General features: G+C 32.7%; 1 protein-coding gene across 2 annotated transcripts; it reads left to right on the forward strand.

Moving 5' to 3' along the window:
• The first annotated feature begins 15,270 nt into the window (after positions 1-15,270).
• On the forward strand, positions 15,271-18,279 carry LOC149580456 (protein DETOXIFICATION 27-like). Of its 2 annotated transcripts, XM_089791137.1 has the most exons (8): positions 15,273-15,621; positions 15,901-16,442; positions 16,563-16,649; positions 16,831-16,887; positions 16,993-17,231; positions 17,606-17,724; positions 17,866-17,952; positions 18,029-18,279. In XM_089791137.1, the coding sequence occupies exons 1-8, from the start codon at positions 15,376-15,378 to the stop codon at positions 18,095-18,097; spliced, it is 1,446 nt and encodes a 481-aa protein (XP_089647263.1). In that variant the 5' UTR covers positions 15,273-15,375; the 3' UTR covers positions 18,098-18,279. The 2 variants fall into 2 exon arrangements, with proteins under 2 accessions (XP_089647257.1, XP_089647263.1); XM_089791131.1 differs by having other exon boundaries at positions 15,271-15,621; positions 15,901-16,649.
• Positions 18,280-22,905: the final 4,626 nt, after the last annotated feature.

Raw genomic sequence — 22,905 nt, forward strand, 5'->3', positions numbered from 1 at the left:
ACGGACATGTACCAAAATTCAAGATGTAGTCTATTCAATAATTAATAACAAAAAAAAAGACTTATCATAAAATTTTAAAAAAAATTAAAAAATTCTAGATATGACTCTTAACTATTGCGATATGCAAAATACTAAATATAACTATGTCTTTTGTGTTGCACACAAAAACAACTATGTTTTCTAAAAAAATCAAGAACTATTTTTCATGTGCACAAGGTTTGACCCACCTAATCTTATCCATTTTCAAAAAACTCTAGTAGTTTACAAACTAGATTTAGAGTACTGCAATTTACATGTTTTATACATCTTCTCATTTTTAGTGGATGACCCGCAAATGTCTCATCCAAGTTCAGGTTTAGCTAATTTTAGAAAAAGGGTCTCCACTTATACCCCTCTTCTTGTACACCATCTTGGTGAACTTATCCATCTTCTCCCCAACCTTGAGAATATTATCTTCCATGGAGTGAGTATGAGGTAGAGAAACAAGATGAGCTTGTGATTCTGGAAATGGTTTTAAATGGAGAAATGATAGTAGTAAAAAATATTGAATCTACCAACTAGGATGATATAGTGCATGATAGCATATCATACATCTTTCTAGGGATCCAACAAAGCCATTCTAACAAAACCACTACACTTGCAAGTCATACTTTCACCTAGGTGGAAGAACTGGTTGAGGCTGGCTTCATGGCAACACATGTTTAAAACCACTACACTTGCAAGTTAGACTTTCACCTAGGTGGAAGAACTGGTTGAGGTTGGCTTCATGGCAAAACATGTTTATTTTTTCCATTTTTGGCCATCCAAGGAGAAATCACCAGCTTTAGCGATGACTTCCTCATTGATCTCAAGAAAAATCCCATTCATAATCACTCACCTATTGTTCCTGGTATTAACAAACTACATAGAGATAAACTCATCATAACCCTCAATATTAAACAACACCAACCCACCCTTCTTGAGATAAGTCCATGCATACTCATTATATTTCCTAGTAGAGATCAACTCAATGTGAACAAGGTTTCTACCCATTTCATCGCTCTCCCTCATATCTTCAATGAAATCCTTAGAAATATCTGACATTACCCCAACTAACTTGAAATGAAGACTAAGAAAACTAGTAAGCCCAGTATGTGGAAACTTGAGAATTAAGAAATTGAAATGGTACAAGTACCTTTATTAAATAGATCACAACTTCATACTTTCCTTTTGCTGCCAGCCACAACTTCTTTCATCATAGGTACAAGTACCTTTATTAAAAAGATCACTCATCCTTTTACTCTTCATGAAATCACACCAAATCTTACAAAAGTTGACATTCAAACTTAGGAAAAAATATCTTCCAAATTAAACACCACTTAGTGGACCAATCAAAATCCTCACATAATAAAGAATATTATGACCACCTTTTGTCTATACACTCAAAATAATGATTACAAAAAAATATGTAACTTTGCTCAAAAAATTATTTGAATCCATAAAATTATTTAATATATATATGTTAAAGTAAAGCCTAGATATGAGCTAATAGCCCATCAAAGTTCTCCTAGCTACACATGTCATTCGTTGTGTGCCTGATTGATTCCAACACATCTACAACTTCATTTCCTTCATGATATATGTGTTGAATAGCCACTTCCTAAAATCTTGAGGTGAGGGTATGGAAATTTTTAATGACTTGGGAAATATTCCAGCTAACTTTACTTTTCCCTTTAATTTCTTTGATAATAAGCTATGGATCACCCTCCACCACCAAGTTTTGAATACTAGTTAAATTGGCATGCTTGATCCCTTGAAATAGACCCATAGCTTTAGCAAAGTTGCTACTATGGTCACCACATTTTCCAATATAGGCCATCACCAAATTACCATGATCACTCCTAATAGTGCCACCTATAGCCACATATACATCATTTGTAGTCCCATCAAAGTTAAGTCTGAACTAGGGGGAGGTGAGTGGTTTCCATTCCACACATTTTCTAGCCAAGAGTTTGGAATTGTCAAATTTGAATATCAAATCCATTATTCCCTAGTTATCTTCAATTAGATGGTGATCATGGGGGGAGATCTATCCCTTAAAATGTAATTGTTTCTCTCCTTCTATGTCTGCCAGCACACATACGAGGCTAGAACCTTCCATAACATTAGAGGCTCCCAATTTAAAATAAATTGTTCAAGGTCACCATTGTGTTGGAATATTTAGAGTAACTGAGAGGTGCGGGTGGGAGGGGATGAATCAATTATCCAAGGCCCAAATTTATGAATAAAACTTTTCAACTCACTATACATATAAGTGCATGCATTGATTAGATCATCTAATAAATCTATAACTTAGTAGGTCATGTCCTAGGTCAAAATAACTTTCCAATAATTTAAACATAAAACATAGTACAATCATTCACATAATTTGACACAAGAATTTAATGTGGAAACCCAATTTGGGAAAAACCACCAGTAACATGGTACCAATTTTCACTCTTCTAAAGTGAGCCCTATGAGGAGCCAACCCTATTAAAGTTACAATGCACATTGTTAAATGTGACCCTGATTAAATGATTTCAATCACATTCTTAGGAGTGAGCCTTGCTAGAGGACTTTAGAACATTCCATTAGAATTTCACCCAGTTAAACAATTTCAAATGACTATTAGGTTAACCTTAATCCAAAGGATTTATTTAAACTGATATAATGGTTAGAAAGTGGTAGTAGGACTTGATCTAATAATAAAACACAACTCACTTACAAATTATAGATCTCTAGTTTAGTCCTCCATTTTTCTTGGCATTCATACCCTTTGTCTCTGATTTCTTGTTCACCCTTCAACCCTTCAACTCCTTAAGCCTTCTTGCTTAGTATGCCAATTACAGTTTCATCCCTTTGGTCACCATATGAAGAAACACCTCTTTTATAATAACAACCTCTAGACTCTCATTTGCTTATGGCCTATTATCCCCTTATAAAGGGAATTATGATCTTTTTTCACTTAATCACAATCATCCAGTTTAGGGTTAGGTTAGATTCATCAAATCCTCCCTCTTTCCATTAGGTTCCTTCTAGAAACTTATCTTACAATCCTCATTAGATTCATCTCAAAATAATTTATCTTGAATTCTATGCCACCAGCTCATCATACTTATCTTCCACACACTTCACATAATTTAGGAAATCAACTTTGTCATCTCAGATTCTTCAAATCTTCAATTAAACTCTTTTTTTTGTCACTCAACATCTATAGTTTTTACTCAACAATAACAGTCTTCTGATACTCGACCAACATTGGGTTACTTGGCATCAATTAAGCCTTCCTTACTTGGTCGCCATTTTTAATTCCTTGATGCTCAACAGTTATTATATTTTACTAATGCTTGACACCTATAACTTTATGACACTCAACACATGTTGAATTTTGCTCAGCCTAAACTAAGTTTTCTTGACTTACACTATTTGCTCGATTAGGGTTTGCATATGCTTTTTATGTAAATGCTTCTTCTTGACTTAGCTAAAGTAACCATTCACTTTATCCTTAAGTAGATCAACAATACATCATATCACCAATGTCTTACTTGGTCTTAGTGCTCCTTTTATACACCATATAACTCAACCTTTCTCTAGGTACTCTTGTTATCCTTTCTTTTCAAATCCTCTTCATCAATCAATCAAATGAAATCATTTAGACCAAAAATAGTTGTATTTCTAGCAAGTAGCAGGTTAGACATTAGTGAAAAAATAATGATTGTTTCCATGATAGGTTCCACACTTCAAAAAATCTAATTTCAACACATTGAAAACCCATTAGACTTTGAATCTATGCATAATTCCAACCATTCTTCCCTAGCATAGGTGAAATGGATTAGGAGATGGTGACAATTTCCTCCTCCATTTGACATAATAGACACTTGCTAACAAATTGAAACCCTCTTCTCTTAAGGTTATCAATTGTAAGTATACTTCCATCCAAAGTCGCCCACTAGAAGAAATCTACCTTTGGGATTATTCCTAGATTCCAGACATATTTCCAATAACTACACTCCTCATGACCAATAATTATATTATACAAATATTTAACAATAAAATCCCTTGAGGCATTAGAATTCTACACAACCACATCTTCAAAAGGGAAGGTTGGAACTCTATCTTTTTTTATCATTTTATGAAGATCTTGGGATAAAATATGGTATGGGAACAATTGGTCAAGATTTATCCACTTACCATTTTTATTAATTTAACTACTCAACCATATCCCAAGTTGGCTTACATAGGTACTCCTTAGGGGACTAAATTTTGATTGGCTAAGAATGCACTCGATCCAATTATCCTCCCAAAATCTAATCTTGTTTAAACCATCCCCAATCACCCATCTGATACACTTCCTTAGGAATTTTTGAATATGAATTATATTAGTTCAAATTCTTGAGCTCAATGGGAGGTTAACATGACCAAGATTGTACTAAAACACATCTCCCCTCAAATATTTGGCCTTCATAATTTTGCACCATCCAGCCTCATCCTTGATTAATCTCCAACCAATATTTTCCATAAGCATCCTACTGAGGTAAGCTATTTTCCTCTAATTTAGACCCTCTATGATTTAGGTTTGAGGACATTCTCCTAGGCGACAAGACTCATTTTGGAATTCTCTTCAATTTCAGGCCACATAAAGTTGCATTGGATTTTCTCAATAGCATCACCAATTTTTCAAGAGATTTTGAATAGAGATAAGAAATAAACTAGGATGCCACAATGAGTTGCAACTTACGAACACTACTTAGAACTTTCCCTTTCTAACCAACTAATTTTTTTTGCATACACTCCACAATCAGGTTTTGAAACTGGGGATTAACCTTTTTAATGGTAAGGGGTAATCTGAGGTAGGTGTTTGGGAGGATAACACATTGACAGTGCAATTTTCTTGTAATCCTATCTTGCAGGCATTTGTCAAAGTTGAAAAAATAGATCTTGCTCTTGTGATAGTTTATATACTAACCTAAAAATTCAGCATAGTGATCCAAGAGTTTCTTCTATCACCTAGCTTCTCTTATAGAAGCAATCCCAAAGAGGAAGGTGTCATCAAAAAACTGTTGGATCACCACCTAGGGAAGAGTTGGTATTCTTTATACCTTTTAACTGACCCTATTCAATCATGGTGAGGAAGTTTCTTCTGAGCACCTTAGCCACAATGATGAACAAATAGGGGGAGAGGGGGTCCTCTTATCTCAATCCCCTAGTAGACATAAAGAATTTCTATGGGGTTCTATTAAAGAGAACTACAAATTGAAAAAAAATTGACAACCTCCTTAATCATCAAAATAAATATCTCCCCAAAACCCAGCCTAGTCAAAATATCAAAAAGGAAATCATGTCTAACTTTTTCCTGGGCTTTGGATATGTCAAGTTTCATAGCCATACCTAGATTCTTTTTATTCTCCATAGAATGCATAGCTTCATGGGAGGCAATAGCTGCATCCATGATTTGTTGGATGAGGAAAAAGCCATTCTAAGATGGGCTAATTAACTTATCCAGAAGGGATGTTATCCATTTCACTAAGACTTGGATAGGAGTTTGTACACTATGTTGTAAAGAATGATGGGCCTAAAATCCTCCATCCAAGTGGGTACACCAAATTTTAGGACTAGGACAACATAAGTCTGGTTAAGATCCTTGATGAATCTCCTTTTGTTTATGAAATCCCTCACAACATAGGTGGTAATATTTAATGGTTTCCAAAAATGTTGGAGGAAAGCAGGTGGGAAGCCATCTGGGCTTGGTTCTTTATAGTCTCCCATGGAGAAAATTGTCTGCCTGACCTCCTCAAATTCCACCTTACTAACCAGATCATCATTCATTTCCTTGACTACCACCAACGTGATTATTCTAAGTAATTCCTCACTTTTATTGTGATCCTGAGGAAGCATAGACTGATTGTAGATCTGGTGAGGAAATAAAATTTAGAAGACCAATTTCCCATTTCCCTCTCCTTTGTAAGTTCCCATTTATGGTCATCCAACAATTTAATTATAGTGTTCCTTTTCTTATGATTAGAATCAGACCCATGGAAGAAGGCAGTATTCCTATCCTCTTCCATGAGCCTCTAAATATGAGATCTCTACTTCCAGAAGATATCCTCCTTCCTTACTACCTCATTCTATTCACCTCTCAGCTTTGTTTCCTCATTGATAGAATCCATAGAGACCTTCCAATGATAAGCACATTTTGGAAATCATCGAGCTTCTTTTCAATGTCCTTTTTTTTCTTGAAAATATCACCAAATGTTGATTTATTCCATCTATAAACTTCACACTCAATTATTTCCAACTTCTTTGCAATCATAAAAATGGTTGATACTTCCACTTTAGTGTCCCACCACTACTTGATACAATCTCCAAATTGTGGTTGTGAGTGCCACATAATCTCATATCTAAAAGGTTTGTAAACTCAAGGGTTGCATTTAGCCCAACTAAACAAGATCATGGAATGATCAAAATTTTTCCTAGGAAAATCCCATAGAGAAAAAAGAGGGAGGATATCCAAACCAATTTAAATTAGTACCCCATCAAACCTCACTTGGATGAATTTTTTACCCATTCTATTATTAAACCATGTGAAGGGGGAGCCTTGAAGGTCAATATATAGGAGGTCATTGTGTATAAGAAACTCATTCAAATCTATGTGCTCTCTAAGTAAACCTCTAATTTGCCCATTTTTTAGAGGGATAAAGGGGCATGTTTAAATCACTAGAACATATCACATTAGTAGCTTGAAGCGAATCAATAACACTAGAGGCCTCCACCCAAACTTGCAGCCTTCTCGCTTGTGTGTTAAGAGCATAGAAGTTAAATTAAATATAACTAAGATCCTTCTCCATAAAATCAACCACTTGGATATGAGGATTTGAAATAATAGTTGTACTTGAAATTTTATTGGGTTCCCATATTAATGTAATGCATCTAGATCCACCAACTGTCTTAGTATAAGAAAAAATCACACCACGCCATATATAAGCCACCAAGTTTTCAAAATTCTTAACTATCATTTTAACTTCTTGAATAAAAATTATATCCACTTTGTGTTCTTTAATTTTCTCCTTAATAACATAGTGCTTCCTAGGGCTATTGAGCCCCCTAACATTCTGAGAGATGATCTTCATTTCCTTACATCTTTGAGTATCATCCAAGGTAAGCTGAGTACCATAAGCAATATTCCTCACATATTCCTTTAACCTGACAGACTTCTCTAGAGGTCTTCCAAGCTTAGAATCAAAGCCCACATCTAGCTTAATGGTTCCCCTAGTCATTCTCTTCATTATATTCCATCCCTAATCTAGGTTAGCTATGGATTAGGTGTGGACCAATAGATAATCCAACCTCTGAATAGGCGAGGAAATAACTTCTTAACAAATTGGAAGGGACACCGTCAGGGATCTTATAGGTGAAGAACACACTCCCCACATCATCCCTCCAGCCTCCTTCCCACTAGCCAAATTCTCAAAATTTCTCAAACCATCCTATGTATTTCTTATAGTCTTTGTTGGAGTTGTTCCCTGTGAGTCAAGCCCTTCTTTTCACCCCCTAGAGAACTACTTACACATCTTCCATCCTTATGGCTTGGTTCATTAAAGGAGTTTGGATCCCAAAACCCCCTAAGGATCATAGAAGTTAAATTAAAGCAAACTAAGATCCTTCTCCATAAACACAACCACTAGGAAATGAGGATTTGAAAAAATAGTTGTAGCTAAAATCGTATTGGGTTCCCATATTGATGCAATACCTCTGGATGCACCAGTTGTCTCACTATAAGAAAAAATTATGCCATGCCATATATAAGCCACCAAGTTTTCAAAAATTTTAACTATCATTTTAATTTCCTGAATAAGAATTATATCCACTTTGTGTTCTATAATGTTTTGCATAATAACATAGTGCTTACTAGGGTTATTGAGTCCCCTAACATTCCAAGAGATGACCTTCATTTACTACTTCTTTGACTACCTTCCAAGTTAAGCTGAGTACCTTAAGCAATATCCCTCGTAGATGCCTTTAACTTGCAAAACTTCTCCAGAGGTCTTCCAAGCTTAGAATCAAAGCCCACATTCAAATTAATGGTTCCCCTGGTCTTTCTTTTCATTTTGATATTCCATGCCTCATCAAGGTTAGCTATGGATTGGGTGGGGACTGATAGATAACCCTATCTCTAAATAGATGGGGAAAGAACTTCTTGACAAATTGATGGAAGGGACACTATTAGGGAGGTTATCGGTGAACAACACTCTCCCTACATCATCCCTCTAGCTATAAGGAAACTCAGGTGCGAAAACAACTTCCTACACTAATCTCTTAAGAGAAGTATGGTGCAAATCCTATTAAAATATTTTACACTTACAGATTCAATATCATGTAAACAACAATATTACAAAAAACCAAGCATAAAGAAAATAGACAGAGAAAGAAACGCATAACACAAAGATTTGTTGGTGGGAAAAAAACCTTTCAATAAAACAACCCCACCCCTCCAGAACTTGCACAATGTATTATCTTCAACACAAGGTTACAATACACTTGCAATGCAAGTTCAACAACAACAATAGAAGACTCTAGTAGCAACCCACAGTACCAACAATACACTTTCTCACATACCCCTCTTTGCAACCCTAAAATGCTTATAACATGCGCTTCAGTTTTAGGGTTACTCCCAAAGGTAACCGTATTAGGGTTTTACCATTCTCCAAGAAAATAGGAACCCTAAAAAAAAATTTGAACCCCACTATTGGGGTAGAGTGTACAGTACTCAAATTTATCAGTTGCCACATTTCTTCACCTATCATTAAATCTTCCTAACGTAGCTCTTACATGTCATAGGAATCTATCATAACCGTTTTAGCTATGATCTCCATATACACAATTTAAGATGCTGACACATCAATATTATTTGCAAGAAATACATTTTACAAAACAAATAATAAGAATAGGAATTATCCAAGGTTGAGACACCTTATTCCTAAAACTAGCCTCCTTCCTACTAGCCAAATTCACAAAATCTCCCAAACCATCCTTCATATCTCTTATAGTCTTTGTTGGAGTCTTTCCCTATGAGTCAGGCCTTTCTTTCACCCCTTAGAGAACCACTTCCACATTTTTCATCTTGATGGCTTGGTTCATCAGAGGAGTTTGGGTCCTAGAATCCCCTAGGGGAGTCTTTTCCACTCTCTCAACCCCATCTTTGGTGATTTCTCCATCTTCAAGTGATTCCTTAAGTTCCTCTCCCCCTTCTTTTGCAAAGAGGATACTAGTTTAACTAGATTTTCAGAGAAAGGATAGTCCTCCATCACTATTTTCTCTTCCCCAATAACCTTAGTCTTCCCCTCCATATTTAGTTTTGTTGTGACTTGGTTTGAAGGAAGAGTGTTAGAGAACTCTCCCAATATAGTGGAATCATCCATTGTCACCTTCTCTGTGGCCTTCTACCCCTTCCCTAGGTCTTGAGTCATGGGACAATCAATAATAATATGGCCATACTCATCATACTGTTGAAAAAACAAAGTATAATTCTGATAAGTAATAGGTTGTATCCAAACTCTCCATTTTTATTTCAAAACCACTACACTAGGTAGAGTTTTTTTGATAGCCACATTCACGCAAAATCTTGCATAAACTAGTTTGGATTTGCTTGAGGTGATATTATCTATTATGATAAAATGTCCAAAGGAGCCACAAATCCATTTGAATCATATATTTTCATCCCAAAAGTCTAAGGGGAGATCATAGAGCCTTATTTAGATTAGTGCCATACAAAAAAGGTTGGTAATTGGGTTAAACCTAGGTTTCCATTTGGTCAAAATCAATATATGTTTCCCAAATCTCCAAGATCTCACCAAAATGGTGCACTTTTCTTCATCAAAAGAAAACCTAAATAAGAAAAGTTCACCTGGTAGAGAAGAGAGACTAACCAATCCCTTGAGTCTCCATTTCACAAAGCACCATTTCCTAACCATCTTGATGGTAGGACAAAAAACAGCAAAGTGATTCACCAAGGTCTAGGAAAATCTGAGTGAGATGTTCTTCACCATTGAGTCCGATAAGAAGATCTCTGGGCCATCCTTACTATGAGCAATCTCAGGTGTCACATCTAAAGGAACTTCACCTTTGTGTCCAAGAAGAACATTTTTCCAACCTAGTTTTGGGATCTCCACCAAGTTGCCTAAGTCAATATTCCTTAGATGTTCCTGGGGAGCAGAACCACTGAGAAAAGCCAAATCATCGGTGAAGTGGAAAGGTTCTTAGAGAGCCCACTAGGATTCAACTCTTGTATTTGAAAACTTAATTTTTTTTTTTATATAAAAGATCTATTATATTGATATAATTTTAAAAATATTGAATAATAAATTTGTACACTATAAATACAAGATACTTTATTTTTTTCTATTATTCATTCAATCTACATTTATATAAGTACCAATATATAAGAGATATCATAAAAGATATAGATTAAAAGAAAATTTAAATATAAATCTTTTTTAGAAATTTTTTAACAAATACATATATAATGCATGAGGGGAGAGATGAATAATTTTCACTTATAAGATGTGGTCCATCGTGTGTAATTTAATATACATGAATTTATTTGAGGAGGATATGATGAAAGCGACTATATATTAGTTTGATTGTCAACATTTATAGCAGAAGATATGATGCGGAAAGGAATATGAAGTTAATATACTATTAGTTTGATTGTCAACAATTATATGAAGATATGATGTGAAAAAGAATATGGAGTTAATATAAAGCTACAACTAGTGGTCCCTTAAAACATGGTTTGTAAATGCCATAAAAATATGTCATTCATTGATTAATCATATGGGGTGTTGGTTTTATATTTTGGTTTTTAGGCTATTATGGTTGTAGGGTTCTAGTTGTACTTTCTTCTCAACTCTCATCCATGTAGGGTATGAATTCATGGGTTAGTTACAAGTATTTCTGAAATGCTATTGGACTCAAGGGGGACTTTGTTGGTTAGTAAGCCGGTAGGCTTTTTCCCTACGAGACTTTCGTTGGAATTTTTTGAGTTTTTGATGTTGTCAGATGCCTAAGAAGAGATTTTTTGTTGTGAAAATGTCTCAAAAAATGCAGTAGGTGGAAGAGATATGTCGTCATGAAAAGTGTATGGAAAATTGCAGCAGGTGGATGATTTATAGAAATTAATCAAAGTAGCAAGGTTTTTACATGAGGGAAACACAATTGATCTATTCGAGGTAGGGCCTTAGAAATATAGGGCTTTCTTTAATGCCACGAGGGAGGCACTTGATTGACCGTAGGGAGGGAGATCAATTTTAGTTGCTGGAGATCGAGGAACTCTTAGTTGCTCACTTTATCCCAGAGATCGAGGGCACTAGTGATCCTACACACTTCTTTCCTTAGCCTGTGGTGAAATTGAGTACCAAAAAAAACTTTAACACCTATACTAGCAAGCACTTTTTAACATGAATAAATATATTATTTGAATAAAAATAAATTTAAAAAACATATTTAACACAATAATCCAATATTAAATTATCATTATCAAGTCCTTTCCGAACTCACACATGAAAAAGCCTCTTATTCGTGTGTATTTTGATTTTATTTTATAGGAACATTAATATTTAGTGTAGCTAGCTAAGTAACTCATTAAATTTTTAATAATATAAAAAGTGAATATAATTCAAGATCAAGTTATCAATAATTTTATAACTGAATTAGAAAATACAATTTTAAAAGATTTTTAGTTAGAGTTATCTAATAATTTATTAGGATTGATTTAAGTGATATTGTTATTTTTTAATATATAACATAAAAATGAATGTAAATGATAAATGGTAAATTATATTAAGTTAAAGAGATAGAGGTTAAGTAAAAATTTAAATATCTTAATTCGAAATATTATATTATGATTTTAAAAATAGTTTAATTTTGTATACAAAAGTAATTATATTAGAGTATATTAGTTGTACTATATATTTTAATTAATATAATATTTTTTAAAAATGTATTTTAAAATTTTAGTATATAGTGATTGAATAAATTTTTTTGAGACTTCCATTGCAATTTCAATATAATTATAGTGATAATAATTTTTTTTAAATTATGATATATTATTTACAATTAACTTGAAGTGGTCAATGATGAATACAAGGATAGGGAGGTATATGAAGGATAAGGGGATATAAGCTAGGGGGGTTGAATAAGATGAATAATGTGAAGAGAGAACATAGAGAGAGAGCTAAAAAAATTAATGTTGATAAAAAATAGGGAGGAAAAAATAGAAAGAGAGGGTGTGCATTTATGGGGGAGATTAATATGAAGGGAAAGATGAAGAATTGGGTGGAGAGTGGGGAGTTGGGAGTTGGAGCAATAGAATAAAGATATTTGGAGTGATAGAGAGTATATATATATATATATATATATATATATATATATATATATAGTGTAAATAGAATATAGACAATGAGAGGTGAATGGTAAAGAAAGGGGTAAGATAAGATAAAGGTAGTGATGGAGAAAGAAGTGTGCATGTATGAGAAATATATAAAGGAAATGCTTTGGACATAGATAGGGAGAATGTGCAAATTAGAGAGAGACATATGGACATAAAAATAGAGAAATATACAAAATATAGAGGAATATGGAGAGGAAATGATAGAGATGACAAGATAGAAACAATGGCTAGGTTGTCCATTTCATATTGGAGATAATAGTTAGAGTGATATATAATTATAATAAAAGATAAGGAGAGAGTGAGTGGAGTGGAGAAGGGGGGAGGGAGTAAGTAAGATGAATATTATAAAGAAAAAATAGCAGTAGAGAGGTGAACAAATTGATTGAGATAAAAATCGATAGGGAAATATAGGAAGAGTTAGTGTATAGGTAGATGGATTAGAATTGAATATCAAGGTGGAGGATAGTTATAAAGGGAGGGACAAAGAGGAGGGGAGGTGGAGGGATAGAAATAGGAAGAGAAGAGGAGGGAGATAACGAGAGAGAATGATCAAGATATTTGAGGTGATATATGGATAATAGATACATGGATAGATAGGTAGACATACCACATACATAGAGTATCAAATAAAAATAAATAAATAGGATATAGATACACAGAAGAAAATGGTAAAGAGGGTAAGATAAAATAGAGATAGAGAAAGGACTATCCATGTATGCGAATAAGAGAGATATAAGGATTAGGTTAGGGAAGTAGATGGGGAGAGTTTATAAATAACTATTCAAGAACATCATCAAAAGTATAAAAGACTATCGGCTAAACCCTTGCACCCTTCAAAGGTGCAAGCACTAGTGTACTCTTAATTCAAGTTTATGTTCTCTTTGGTGATGGGCAGAATGCACATTTCATAATCAAAATTTTATTAAGAGAGAGAAGACTTAATAAAGAGGTTACAACTCATTTAGATTCTCTTTGGTGATGGGAAAAATGCAAATCTCATTATCAAAATTTGATTGTGGGAGAGAATATTTAATCAAGATCTGTGCTAGTTTGTGGGTTTGTACACACGTCATTAAAATATTTCATTCATTCATTCTTAAAAGAATTTTTTTTAGTACGTTTGATATTGTATGATAATTTTATAGTCTATTGTTTTATGATTTGGTATTATGTACTTTCATATATGATATTGATGATTAATCTAATATTACATTAACTAATTTCATAATTTATAATCTTTTGATAAAATTTCAATGTATAAGACTTTTATTTATAGATAACTTCTTAAATATGATCTGTAATTATTGAAAGGGAGAAAAAAAGAGACGTTGATTTATAGATCACTAACATATGAGGCAACAGTTTATAACACAATGATTATTGTGATTCTATTCAACCTTAACACAATAATAATTTTTAAAAAAAATTCACATATTGATTTGGAATTATATTAATTTTTTAACATTTAATATTGAATATTACTTTTTTGATGTGAAAGGCTTTTTTTTATGAATATGTAACTTTTTTGTATTTAATATAAGAAAGAGACTATTCATCAAATAAATAAATAAAGAAAACATATGAAAAAAAATATTAATACCATTTTGTTTTACACTTTGCTACTCTAACTTTCCATATATCGTAAGTCTTCTAAAATTGTCGATCCCTCCTAAAAAGAAAGGAAAAAAATCCATGATTATTGACTATAATTATATTAATAAAACAAAAACTAAATTCATTGATTAACAATTCATTTCGCACTTGCCACAGCTGCTCTTACATGAAGATAAAATACAGCAGATACACTCAACAATCACCTACAAGAGTTCAAAGATATAAACCAAATCAGAAAAAAATGTAGTATCAAAGTAGTAGATGTGAAGCCGTTTAGATGTTTAGCACAAGAATTACAAACAAGAAGATTGCATAGCAGCCTTACCCAAATATTTATGATATAAGGGAGTTCATTTTCCAAGTTATTGTGCACTAAAAAAAATAACCACCTTATCACCATCTTGAATGAGCATTGGAGACTTGACAATAATATTTTGAGCAGCACCATGCATTATTCATGTTTTGAGGGATTTGCTCCTCCATCCTGATCCTATTGCACATTGTCAATTTCATCAACTTTTATGATATGATAGTTGACCATTCCATGACTCTTAGCAGCCTGCATAGACATATGAAGGTTGGTATAATACATTAATGAAGACTGTTATTTTAGCTATGGGAGTGGATAACATGTACTTCAGACTTTACCTGAAAATAGACTTCTAGATGGGATAGCTAATCATTGAATATAGACTTCTAGATGGGATAGCTTAACTTGTTCCATCTTGGGAGCTTCTAATGTCACTTAAGATTGAATCAGAGAAATAATGGAAAAGTACCCTTAAGAAAGCTATCATGACATAGCAAGTAGGGTCTAGCAAGTTGTTAGATTCTTTGAATTGAACTTTTGTAGGCCAGGAAAAGTGACTGAACTTTAATTTAATTTAATTATTTCTAATTACACTTCAGTGGATCTGTAAGTCTCTAAAAATATCAATACCTTTTTTCAAAAGATCTCTATCCCTTAGCGTTCTCCATTTTTCGTACCAAAAAAAATTGTTAATTCCTTCTAGCAAAACAAAAAGAGAGTGTTGGTTTCTATATTTTTAAAAAAAAAAAAAAAAATTCCAAAAACTCGAATCCATCAAAAGAAAAGCGTGCAGCTCAAGTTGCTTCCAGATAGGGGACCATAAAGCATATCGTTAATATTAAAATCCAGCCTAACATTCAAGAAAAGGAAACACAAGCAACCTACCATTCCTACTTCCATGGCATCCAAAATCAATCAAGTTCCATTTTTATGTGTAACGAATATCTTGACAACACTCAAACTCTTCCACCACCACGTTGATTGAAGAATGGATGAACCACTTGTTGATCACACCGATGAATTCAGCACATCAAAAACTGTTTCATTTACTTGGAGATTTTGGTTGGAATCGACCAAGCTATGGAGAATTGCAGGTCCTGCTATACTGAACAGACTTGCGATGTATGGAGTGCCTGTTATCACTCAGGCCTTTGTGGGCCAAATTGGAGATTTAGAACTTGCTGCCATTTCCATGATCATCAATGTCATTTGGGGCTTCAACTTTGGTCTCTCAGTAAGTCTCATTCCTTTCATTTGTACAATTTTTCACTTCTAGTCTTTCAGATTTCAATTCATTTCTGTTCAAGTTTTGTATGATAAGTAGTTTTATATGATGGGTTGTATCTAAGATCTTTACATAAAGTTTCTATAATATCTTGAATGAATAGAATAATTTGTTTGTATTGCAATTTTTATACTTTTGAAAACAGTATATATCAAATCCCAATAGTCCTTTTTTATGGGGAATGAGATGCTCATTGTTTGATTGATTTCAAGTTTGAATCTTGACTAGTTGGGATTGGGGAGTGCCCTCCAAACTCTCTGTGGGCAAGCCTTTGGAGCTCAACAATATACCATGCTAGGAGTATACCTTCAACGCTCATGGATTATTGTTAGCAGCTTTGCACTGATATTTCTGCCTCTCTATATATTTGCCTCTCCTGTTCTCAAACTGCTGGGGCAAACAGATGATATAGCTGAATTAACAGGCAAAGTGGCCATCTGGTGCATCCCCATGCATTTTGCACTGGTTCTTTGGTGGACAACTACTTGGTTTCTCCAAGCCCAATTGAAAAACATGATCATTGCCTACACAGCAACTGTGGCTCTCATTCTCCATGTTTTGGTGAGTTGGGTGTTTACTATGAAGCTTGAATGGGGCCTTGCAGGTGCAGTTGCATCAATGAATTTAGCATGGTGTTGCCCTTCACTTGCCCTATTTCTCTATATTATATGTGGTGGGTGTCCCCTTACATGGAAAGGATTCTCCTTGGATGCATTCTCTCATCTTTGGTCCTACCTCAAGTTGTCAGTGAGCTCAGGAATCATGCTATGGTATTTGGGCTGTTATGGACTAATCTTTCAACTATATGTTATTGATAAAGATGGTTTTGGGCTTACTTCTACTTCCTTATGTGGTCCAATTTTAACTTGTGTCTTGTGTTTCTTGAACAGCGTTGAGGTATGGTATATGAGATTGATATTACTACTCACATTCAAGCTCCAAAACCTTGAAGTAGCAGATGACTCTCTTTCCATTTGGTATGGAATCAGCAAATGGTTTCATTAATGGTTTAGGGTTTATAATAATTTACTTTGTTTCATAACTACTCATTACCCTAAACCCTAGACGCCCACAATACTTGATATAATCCTCTCCGGTTGGTCCAGAAAAACCTTACAATTTGAAATACTGATAACCATTTATAATTTATGTTTTCAGTATGACTATTAATGGGTGGGAGTTTATGATACCCATAGCCTTTCTTGTTGGCACCAGGTGAGTGCACACTAATCTAAGCAACAATCTTAGTGAGCACTGAATAGAAAATTAGTCTTTCAGTTAACTATTGCTTTTTCATTGCTATGAATACATATAATGCAGTGTGAGGGTGTCCAATGAGCTTGGAGCTGGAAACGGGAAAGCAGCCAGATTTTCTGCAATTGTGTCAGCAACAACTTCTCTTGTGATAGGAATCGTGATTTTTGTGATTCTTATTATATTCCGCAATAGTTTTGCTTCTTTATTTACACAGAGTACCACCATTCAGCAAGCTGTTTCAGAGCTGGCACTCTTATTAGCTTTCACCATTCTTCTCAACAGTGTGCAACCAGTCCTCTCAGGTGAACAAGCATACCATCTATGTTTAAGCTTTAGTAATTATTTATTTATTTAGGTAGGTGGTTGTTTTTACATTTTTTTCAGTTGGGTTTTAAAATTAGTTTTTAGTGTTTTTTTGGGTTGAGTGTTCATCTCATTTTAGTTTTAAGAAATAGAAAAACAATTTGGGATCATAAGGACAGGAAACATTATTTTTCCAATCTAAAAAAACTGTATTAAATGATAATTTTTCAATTGTAGCCAGAATGAATGTTCCTTTGGAAAATAACAATGAAGAATTAAAAATAAAAAAATCTGTATATTTTTGTTTTCTCATGTTTTCTACTTATTCTTAATACATCGTCTAATTCAACCAGTGATTTCTTTGTGTTTGAAGGTGTGGCGATTGGAACAGGAAAACAACATATGATTGCTTATGTGAATGTCATATCGTATTTTGTAATTGGAGTGCCACTGGGAGCTGTTCTCGGCTATTTGTTTCATTTGGGTGTTAAGGTGTGGATCATCAAAATCTTGAAATTTCTTTGTGAAGATAATAGTTTTGTAAATCAGTATTGATAAAACATAGACCAATAAACTATACAATTGAATCCTAACAGAAATATCACAAGTGTTGTGTGGTATAAAACATGGCAGGGAATATGGGCGGGAATGCTGTGTGGGACGGCAGTTCAGACAGCTGCTGTTATGTTCATTGTATTCCGAAGTGATTGGAATCAAGAGGTAATTCATCGCTTCAATTAAACACATAATAATTAGTGAGAAGAATATTACAAATTAATTTTGTTGCTGATAACAGGCGACAGTTGCCACAACTCATGTTAAAACGTGGTCATCCTCACGTTTTGAAAAGGAGGAACAGCCATAGAAGACTGAAACACCTGCGTCCACATAAATGTTTTTGCCCATTATTAACTTACTATCATTTGTTTCATAGGCGCTTCCAGAAAATATTTGTCGTTAGGTACGTTTGGAATTTTGTGATACCATAATTTATTGTTCTACTCTTCTTTTTAATACATTCTTAATGGAGTATTTTCAATCTATAAACAGGCTTAATCTTTTTACTTAAGTCTAGTAATTGTAGTCTTATTGTACACAATTAGTGAATTGGCTTGAAACCAATCAATCAATAAGAATGAATTGTTTTTAATTAATCAAACATTTTAAAAGTTAATATATTATAATAGTATTATATTTAAGTCATTTATCTCAATGATAATTTTATAGCTTCCTCCATATTAATTTTTTTCAACTAGATTCTTCCTAGTTATTAAGTTTTCAACATAATCATAAATATTGTTTTGTTTTTATAATTGATTTTTTATTTATTTTCAATTGCTAAAAAATATTAATGTCATCAATATTAATAAATACATACAATTTTTCATACTAATTTTATTTCCTCCATGTTGTACCATTTAAAATTATCTAAGTAAAAAAAATATATATTTTTTAAATTTTGTAATTAATTAAGTTTTCTTATGTCTATAAATAATATATCTAACTATTTCCTAAAAATTAAGAATGAAATTATAAGTGCAAAGTTTAGGTGGAAGTTGACAAACCATATTTTTGTTTTCTATTTTCAAATGTGACACAGTTGTAAACTTTTATCTATGTGACATAGATTTTTTTTCAAATTATTATACAATATTGTAATCAAAATATTAAATTCAGTATTTAAACTCTAATTTCTAATTAGTATAAAAACTATGATGGCAAGTACACCCACTACGTTGCACTTGATTTTTTATGATATTAGAGTCTTCCACTCAAGAATACTTATTTATGAAAAATATTTGTGTTTACTATACATTATTATGTTCAAATCGACTATACACAACTATAAATATAAAATAAATGTTCTATATTTAAAGATTTAATTTGTAATTATCAAATAGGTATTGGCCATTATTTCAATTTTGAGGCTTATAGGTTGAAAACTTGTTGGATCACATTGATTGATGGGTTAGATTTTTATAAAACAGTCAATATGATATTTAAGTTTATTAAAAACTAGCACTTACTGCACCCATAGGAGTAAGGGGTATGCCAATAGTAGCAAAAGGTGGAAGTCTATATAAGATAATTGCCCACATATTTTTTATTCTTAATTTCAAGTCTAAAGTGTTTTGTTTATAGTAGTTTCTTATTTGGGTGAGGGAGCTTGTATATTGTCACAATGAGGAAGCTATCTGTTAGTTTTTTTTTGTGTGTGTGAAAGTGGAAAACCATTAATATATTAATAAATAACACTAGTTCAAGGTTCATGATAGAAATAACCAACAAGAAAACCCTCAATCCCTACCGCATATAGTTGATCAGTTGATCGTGGATTTTTTTTTAATTGCTTGGTAAAACTTTGCATGTTCATTAAATTTTTTAAATAAGTTAGAAATTAATATAAATTATGATGAATGGTGGTCTCTACATAGACATCACCTAATGTTCTCACCTTTGGGTTCGACATTCCTTTTAGTTTCATCAACTAGGTTCTTTAGGAAGTTTTTGCTTAGTTTTGTGAAAGGTTAGAATGATGCTCCTATTTGTCGTTAAAGATCATCAAGTTTCACCAGATTATAATTAACATATATGTAATTCAAGTTGTGTAGACAAAGTAGGATATCAATAGTTTCTCCACAAAACACATATTTAATAATCAATTATATTCTCCATAAACATAATAGATGCCCGCAATGTAATACACATTAGATACAATACAAGTTATGGTAAACAATGACATTAATAGCTGATGTTAGATGCATGAAAATATACACAAATCAATAAATTGTACTGCATCACCACAAGGGATATCCTTTCACCATAGCTAGATCACAACTACAGTTTTATACATTAGGGAAAGATGACATTCAAATGCATAAATGTAGCCAATTAAAAAGTTGATAAAGTAAACACACATAAAGTCATATATATTAAGGGAAAGTATGATAATTTGTACCTCTCTTCTCTATAGCGAGTCTATAGTGAGAGTTGTTGCAATCAAGACTTTTCCTCTTTTTTGATAATGGTATAAGGATTATTTTACAATCTTGAATATCAATCAAAGGATAATTGTGCCTCTATATAAAGGTTGTCTACTAATTTAACTCAATATAGCTATAAAGTCAAACTTTGTTCTTCTATTGTATCAATATCAATTATTATTTTTTGAAGCATTAATTCTTGGGATAAATATGTATGGTGAGTGCCCATGACATGGATAGTGGTATTTGTCTATGATACCCAAAGTTAAATGTGTTATTGGAAAAATATTTGGGTCATCTTGGTCCCAAGGTGGGCCATCTAATTATCAAATCGGGTAACCACATATAGAGGTAATTTGGAGGTTTTACAACCCAATTTATTCACAATATATACAACCTCCCCAAGTGATCCATTTACAAGGCCCATTTGAATCCAAAGGTTTTTTGTTAACATTATTCATTGACCTTTACATAACAAGAGTTCTTTTGGAAGTCGATAGACATCACTATCAAGGTTTGGTTGTAGGCGTGTTTTTACTGCAAGACTAAGTGCAATGGGAAGATTGAGTAATTTAAGAATTTTTCTATTGTTTATCCCAAATTAAAATTGTATGTAAAGGTGCATTGACTACTTAAATGTGCTTTATTCATAACTACATAATGTTTTGTTTCTATGTTGCATTAGTAATTCCCAATCGTGTTCTGTCAATTTTGCATTGCACATATTTTGCAACATGCAACGAAAGTCAAATTTAGTTTAAGTGTCACCTTATTGGAAAAATATGATTGTCAATGTGATAAGAATTATGAGTTGCCCCCAAAGGTATTTAGCAATTGAGTGTGATGCATAGATTGGTTTATCCATGACAAGGGATAGTTGTGCCAAGTCACCAATAAGAATTATAGATGTACCTCCAAAAAAGATTTTTTGTTGATGGGGGAAAGCTTCATGCAATCTATTATCTATTTTTAAAAGCAATTTTGGTCCTGTGAAGCTGAATTCATCAATAAGGATGTATTTCACATGTCTTGTCTCTTCCTGAAAGACTAATAGAGATTATCCATGTGGTGGGTACATTTCTCTTACTGGTATTTTGAAGGTAGCATGTATGGTTGAGACATGTATGTTGAATGTCATAATTCTTGTATGAGAAACAATAAGGAGTGGATTATTTTTTTAGATGCTAAAACCTAATGTGCATGTCTGATGTAATGCATCAAGTATCCTTTTCTTGTGCCTGTTGTCCCTAGAAGACTAAATAATTCTAAGGGAAAAAATAAATCCTTGAGAGGAAGATGAAAACCAAATGCAAGACGTAGTTATAAGGATAAGGGAGGAAAAGAAAATACTTTTTAGACTAGTACATATTTTCAATCAAGATTACACCCTTAGCTTATACAGAAGTGACTATCCTACTAAAATATGAAAAATACTTAACAAATAAAGGTATTCTAATTAAATAATAATAAAATATAAACTAAATATATAGTTTGACTATTTTAAACAAATCGTAGTGCTCAAAATCTACTTCTTGAATATGTAATTTATTTGTGTACCGATATGATAGATTTTTTTTTGTTAAGGATCTTTAAAAACCACTTTTTCAAAATGCCTGTTTCAGGACCATACAACACTTGTGTACAAACACCATAATTTGGCACAAATAAATATTTTTTTGTAAATCCTTTTGAACAAAGTTACCTAACATAACAAATATTGATGATAATACTTTTCCTAAATTCTTTACTGAATAATTTTTTTTTATATTAATTTTTAATTGGCTATAAAGAGAAAAATTTTAACCTCTCATGTACGGACACCATAATTTGATCAAAATTCAACTTTTAAATTTTTTTTTTTTAACTTCAAAAAAACTAAATGTAGATTGATGACATATAAATTAATTTAAGAAAAATCATAAAATAAAAAAATTATTAAAGTTTTAGTGAAAACCACTATTTTACATTTAGGTACCACCTTTGATTAAAAAATAATACAAAAATAGTAAATAAAATCATAACACTATAAAATTTATATTTTTGAAATCAAGACAGTGATAGCTCTAATGGGTTTTTGTTTCGTAAAAAATTTTGATTGGGAAGACCCTCTAAAAATTCTAACAAAGCATGAATTTGTCAGTTCAATGCCTTAGTCAAATCTTGGTCTCACCAAGCCTATCCTGAACCAAAATCCAAGGGAAGAAAAAAGGTCCAGCCTCATGTTGTAAGAAACGAGTGGCACCCATTATTTGAAATTCAAAAAATGGGTACCCGTTTTGAAAAATTAAAAGCGACATTTAAAATCCCCCTGAATTTTTTTTAAAATTGAACTTTTTAGAAATGGGTACCCATTTTTTACTTTTAAAAAATGGGTACCCATTTCTTAAAAATTATTATTTTTTATTTTTTCAAAAACAGGTAGCCATATTTTGAAGATAAAAAATGGGTACCCGATTTTTTTTAAAAACGGGTGCCCATTTTTTAAATTTAGGGTTGGGTACCTGAGCTAAAAATGGGTGCTCATTTTTTAGAATTAGTTACCCATTTCTAAGAGGTCTCATTCTGTAGATTTGACTTCTACAGAATTGTGACCCAATTTTGTGCATTCACCCTTAACATGATGACATCCTCATCCACATTAATGATAAGATATCAGTATGAAATATACAAATTTAAATATTTTGAAACA

The sequence above is a fragment of the Cupressus sempervirens genome, chromosome 1, assembly GCF_028749045.1.
Source record: "Cupressus sempervirens isolate cs-2001-9-10 chromosome 1, ASM2874904v1, whole genome shotgun sequence".
Lineage (NCBI taxonomy): Eukaryota > Viridiplantae > Streptophyta > Pinopsida > Cupressales > Cupressaceae > Cupressus > Cupressus sempervirens.

Excerpts from the sequence above, each read along its gene's own strand:
- LOC149580456 (XM_089791131.1), top strand. The coding sequence starts at position 15,376 with ATGGATGAACCACTTGTTGATCACACCGATGAATTCAGCACATCAAAA. Across the intron at positions 15,622-15,900 it reads GCTTCAACTTTGGTCTCTCA|TTGGGATTGGGGAGTGCCCT; the intron begins GTAAGTCTCATT and ends AATCTTGACTAG. Across the intron at positions 17,725-17,865 it reads TGTTTCATTTGGGTGTTAAG|GGAATATGGGCGGGAATGCT; the intron begins GTGTGGATCATC and ends AAAACATGGCAG.